General features: G+C 31.9%; 1 protein-coding gene across 1 annotated transcript; it reads right to left on the bottom strand.

The window, feature by feature from the left end:
• Positions 1–768: 768 nt before the first annotated feature.
• Positions 769–3,565, bottom strand: LOC112503498 (putative receptor-like protein kinase At4g00960). The gene is made up of 7 exons (XM_025107529.1): positions 2,758–3,565; positions 2,514–2,639; positions 2,289–2,425; positions 1,970–2,180; positions 1,654–1,891; positions 1,274–1,424; positions 769–1,173 (listed from the first exon to the last, which is right to left on the bottom strand). The coding sequence occupies exons 1-7, from the start codon at positions 3,563–3,565 to the stop codon at positions 769–771; spliced, it is 2,076 nt and encodes a 691-aa protein (XP_024963297.1).
• Between the last annotated feature and the right edge of the window lie 2,477 nt (positions 3,566–6,042).

The following is a 6,042-nucleotide window of genomic DNA, read 5'->3' as shown; positions in this document are numbered from 1 at the left end:
AAGAATGAAGGATGAAGGAGACAGCGATGAATTCGGGCAAGAATGAAATCCCACGGGAATGGATTTCAAATGCCGTGTATTTTCAAAGGTTTCTCAAATCCAGTGTTGGTGGGATTTTAAATGAATCCCGGGATTTTAAATCCGTCCATTTCTACAAACCAAACGCAGGACTGGAATGGATTTCAAATCCAAATCCCTCCAATTCCTGCAAACCAAACGCACCCTAAATATCTTTGTTGGAGGAAAATATTGTTGTCAAAAGTCTTGAAAGTCACAGGCAAAAGCTCAATAGCTTTTGTTGACGGGCTTTTCCGTCGCAAAGGTTCCATGAGTCGTCGTTAAAATTAAAGTCAAAAGTAGTTATGAACTCCTTTTGACATGATGATGACCAAGACATCGCTTATAGAGGACAAAATTCGGTGAAAGTCGTATGCATTCGAGCTGTTATTTACATGGTCGTCTTTGTAAGACCAAGTCTAAGATTCAAACATCTTAACCACAAGGGTGATGCATGATTGGTTTGAGCTAAATCTAAGGAGGAATAAAAATCCCCTTGTGGCCACGGAGGTTCAAATGCGGTAACTCCGGACTATCTAAAACAGGCGGTCGTCCTGTGATTAGTCGACTCGCATAGTGGGTTGGATATCCAGGTTAATAAAAAAAGATTCAAACATCTTATTATTCAATACTCAGAAACTATATATCAGAGTATAAATACAGTTTTACAAAATTATACCACAATATCATAATACATAATAGAAATTTTTATTATTGGGGATACAAGTCGTTCATAGAAACATCATGTGCTACAGATCGTTGTGTAGATGCTATAGATCGTTGTGAAGATGCTATAGAACGTAATGAAGATCCGAACTTACTTTCTAAAGGGCGAGAATCATTTGTACTTGAAGTGTACTCTTCAGAAAAGTGGTTTTTGGAGTTCATGAATGTACGCACGAAAAAAGCAGGTTCTAAAGGGACCGTGAGCGTTAGAGAGAGGCTGCTAAGCATGAGAACAACGGAAGCCATAGTTGGTCTCTCTGTAACGTCTTCTTGAACACATAACAGACCTATGTGAATGCATCTGATTATATCAGGTAAGGAATTAGAACCGTCGCTCAGTGTAGGATCAATTAAACTTGTAGTCGTTCCATCTCTCCAACTTTTCCATGCCTAAAACAATTGAATTTCAAAAGGAAGAAACCAACGTAAAAATGAAGAATATATGTTCGAGAAAAGAAAGACATATAAGAAGTCATACGTCAACACTTACATGACTGAGAAGATCTTCCGTCATCATTCCATTTTGAAAACTATGGTTTTTTTGACCCGTTACAATTTCGAGTACCAATACACCAAAACTGAAGACATCCGACTTAACTGAAAATTGTCCATGCATTACATACTCTGGTGCCATGTATCCACTGGTATAATAAGAATACGTGTTAATTAATTAGTGCGAGATGAACGTTTATTATTATTATTATTATTATTATCTTTCAATCAACACAAATTTTCCGATTAGTAACGGCAAAAACTAAAGACGGAGTAAAGATCGTGATCTAGATTACCGTCTTTTAGAGACAAATTTTACGTCTAATGCTAGGAAAGCAACATTTAATTCAGTGACGTCTTTCGGATCGTGAGACTTACTAGGTTCCAACAATACGACTAGTGTTGCCTTGGGTTTCTTCAGGTGTGAACAACCATGCCATACCAAAATCTGCAATTTTAGCATTCATATCGGCATCCAATAAGACATTACCAGCTTTCATATCTCGATGAATTATTTTTAGTCGTGAATCCTCGTGTAGATACAAAAGTCCCCTTGCAACACCTCGTATTATTTTGTATCGTGTTTCCCAATCTAGAGTTGCTCGCTTCACTGGATCTGTATTTTTAAGATCAAGGTATATACCCGTTTATTGTAATTTTTTCTATTGTATAATTCCGAAAATAGTCAACTTACCGAATATAAAGCGGTCTAGACTTGCATTTTGTACAAATTCATACATCAAAAGCCGTTCAGACCCTTCTAGGCTAAACCCTAGGAGACGAACCAAATTCCGATGCTGGAGCCTTGCAAGTAACAATACCTCGTTCTTGAATTCCAGTTCGCCTTGTCCTGAATCCTTTGACAACCTTTTCCCTGCTATTTCTTGTCCATCTTGTAACTTACCCTGCGGATTTTATTCCAAGATATATTAACGATCTTCCTAATCCCGAAACCGGTTTCGGCATAAATATTTCCTTGGAAAAGAGTAATTTTCGTGTAGTGTGTCGTTTACCTTATAAACAAAACCAAATCCACCTTGTCCAAGCTTATTGTTCTCCGAGAAGTCATTCGTTGCTCCTCTAATAACACCAAAGCTATATTGCAACGATTCGGCTGTCATAATATCATCGACACCTACGTCTTCGTGAGCTGGTATCGTGCTCACGAAATATTAGTGGATCGAAAACCCTAATGTTGTCGTAAAGAAGTATGAAAGAAAAGAAACAAACAAACCCACCCAAATTCTCTGGTTGCAACTTCCTTTTTCTTCTTATGAAGACACAAAAGAAGACCACCACCAATAACTGAACACTAACGGTTGCAACGACGACAACGACCATAATCGTCGTGCTATTACGCTTGCCTGAAAATCACATCCGAGAAAAAGCACATTAGTGAAATTGTACTAATACTAATATAGTAATGTTACTGCTCTTCTGTCGTTTCAAACTCCAATTTTCTTATTGGCCAAACGTATATACCTGATGGTGGCAGCGGTGACGATGGTGGCAATGGTGACGATGGTGGTTGTTCAAGAATCGCCGTAGGATTAAAGAAGCGGTAATGTTCATACCTAATATTGCAACTAGGATATACAACTCGTGCTCCACGTTTACCATCACAACAAATGTGTATACGGTTGATTGCATCACTCAAGCAATTATCACAATCAGTTAGAGACAAATCCGGTGTACATTGCATGAGCCCAAAAATCTTGCTCGACCTCGGGCCATCTACCTCGTTGGAAGCATATTTACGGAGAGACCCACCGCTCGAAGCTTCACTTCTTAGTTGTTCCCACAACTGATCGAGCCTTTGATTGAATTGGACCATGTTTGATGCGTTTTGAGGGTGTGCCAAGTCCCATCCTTCCCAGCTGTTTCTATTGCCAAGAATGGTCTCATCAGAATATCTTAGCATACACCTCTCATATGTGAAAATCGCACCCTTTTGGTTAGGGCATAACGCTCTTAACGTTGAACTACAATTCGTTATGCACCTCTGGCACTCGTCTTGTTCAACGTCACCTCTACATAGGGCGATCACATTGACTTGATTGGGTGTGTTACCAACAGACCGGTTGTAGAAGCCGTATGTGTTGTTGGGATCATGGGTGATCACGGATGACAATGCTTCGTCAAGATTTGTTTGGTATGCACCGTTTATAGTGAAATTTGCGTTTTCATTGCAACTAGAGAACGGTATCTCTCTGCTCCTTTGAGAGACCGAAAGCGTAAATAAATTCGTAATAATAACGATTAGGAATACAATCGATTTTACGATCACCATAGACATGGGATTGCAAAAATGAAAATGGACATGTTGATTTAGCACCGGTGATGAGTAATTATATATAGTTCTTGATTGACGATTTGAGTTGTTTAGGTCAAGTTTTCTTGCTCGATTTTTAAATATTTTAATATTAGTTTTTAAATATTTATAATACGATTTTATGTGGTACTGAAAAAACGATAATGTTTTTATTTTTTGAATAAAATATAAATTTGAAAGTATCATAAAATTTTGAAAAAAGTTGTATTGAGTTTAGTATTGAATTAAATATTTAAAAGTTTTTTTTTTCATGTAATTTTTTTAATTTAATATTTTATTATAATTTAATTTAGATTTAATAATAAAGTATTTATTTTTGGTTTAATAATATAATTTTTTTATAAAGATGATAATTAATATTTTATAATTCAATGATTATCCTAAATATATTTTAGATTTTTTATATTTAAAATAAGATATTTATTTGGTATTTGATTATGTTTATCTACAATTAGTTATACGAATTCAAACATGGAGTTTTAATAAGATGTTGTTTACTTGCGGCTTAATTAGGCTTATTAGTCCATCTAACTTATTTGCACAGCTTATTTGGGTTGTTTACTTACGGCTTATTCGCATAGAACATGGCTTAATCGTACAGATAGAAATGGTGTGTTGTTCCCCTTCAGCCACAAAAATGACACTCCTACCCCTTATTCAAAGCACCGTCTCCTTCCCATATGAGACACCCCATCTTCGGCTCTATATATTTTTTGTTTTGATGTTCAAATAATTAATATTATGGGGTAAATCGGTCATTTATGTTATTCAGACTGTTGGTTCAGATAATAAAAGTAAACAACAACACTCATTTATTAGGACAGACAAATTTATCTATACAGGACTTAATAAAAAATTTGTACGTACATTGTATTTGTAATCTTGAATTTTAAGTAATATGCATCAATAAGCAGTACTTAATGCATAAAAACGGTTTTTAATAATTTTTGTCAAGTATTTTATATTATAGATATAGATTGATTAATTAATTAAATAGTAATATGTATCAATAAGCAGTACTTAATGCATAAAAACGGTTTTTAATAATTTTTGTCAAGTATTTTATATTATAGATATAGATTGATTAATTAATTAAATAGTAATATGTATCAATAAGCAGTACTTAATGCATAAAAACGGTTTTTAATAATTTTTGTCAAGTATTTTATATTATAGATATAGATTGATTAATTAATTAAATAGTAATATGTATCAATAAGCAGTACTTAATGCATAAAAACGGTTTTTAATAATTTTTGTCAAGTATTTTATATTATAGATATAGATTGATTAATTAATTAAATAGTAATATGTATCAATAAGCAGTACTTAATGCATAAAAACGGTTTTTAATAATTTTTGTCAAGTATTTTATATTATAGATATAGATTGATTAATTAATTAAATAGTAATATGTATCAATAAGCAGTACTTAATGCATAAAAACGGTTTTTAATAATTTTTGTCAAGTATTTTATATTATAGATATAGATTGATTAATTAATTAAATAGTAATATGTATCAATAAGCAGTACTTAATGCATAAAAACGGTTTTTAATAATTTTTGTCAAGTATTTTATATTATAGATATAGATTGATTAATTAATTAAATAGTAATATGTATCAATAAGCAGTACTTAATGCATAAAAACGGTTTTTAATAATTTTTGTCAAGTATTTTATATTATAGATATAGATTGATTAATTAATTAAATAGTAATATGTATCAATAAGCAGTACTTAATGCATAAAAACGGTTTTTAATAATTTTTGTCAAGTATTTTATATTATAGATATAGATTGATTAATTAATTAAATAGTAATATGTATCAATAAGCAGTACTTAATGCATAAAAACGGTTTTTAATAATTTTTGTCAAGTATTTTATATTATAGATATAGATTGATTAATTAATTAAATAGTAATATGTATCAATAAGCAGTACTTAATGCATAAAAACGGTTTTTAATAATTTTTGTCAAGTATTTTATATTATAGATATAGATTGATTAATTAATTAAATAGTAATATGTATCAATAAGCAGTACTTATTATATTTTTAATTCATTTTACATTTTAATTAGTTAGTCAAAGTCGGTGTTTTGAATTTAAAATATGATTTTTTACTCAAGTTAATAATATTAAATTATTATTATTTTAGATATTCACACTGTTTTTAATTTATTTGATTGAATGCTTATTTTTGGGTTTAAAATACAAGTATTAATTTAGAAGCTGCCGATCATTCTTTAATGAAAGGGACTCTATGTATGAAATTGTCAACTCGTAAAGTAAGCCAACGCGTTATAGTATTTTGTTTCACTAGAAGCGTACTCGTGCAATGCAGCGAAATACATCGTGTTTTTAATATTTCATTTTATTCTTTATCTCAGTCGATGTTATAATATGACTTTATGTGATTTTGAGAAAGCG

The sequence above is a fragment of the Cynara cardunculus genome, unplaced genomic scaffold (assembly GCF_001531365.2).
Source record: "Cynara cardunculus var. scolymus isolate 2C unplaced genomic scaffold, CcrdV1 Un_Scaffold_3136, whole genome shotgun sequence".
NCBI classification, from domain to species: Eukaryota; Viridiplantae; Streptophyta; class Magnoliopsida; order Asterales; family Asteraceae; genus Cynara; species Cynara cardunculus.
The sequence above is the reverse complement of the archived record's forward strand: the minus strand, read 5'-3'. Positions and strand labels throughout refer to the sequence as shown.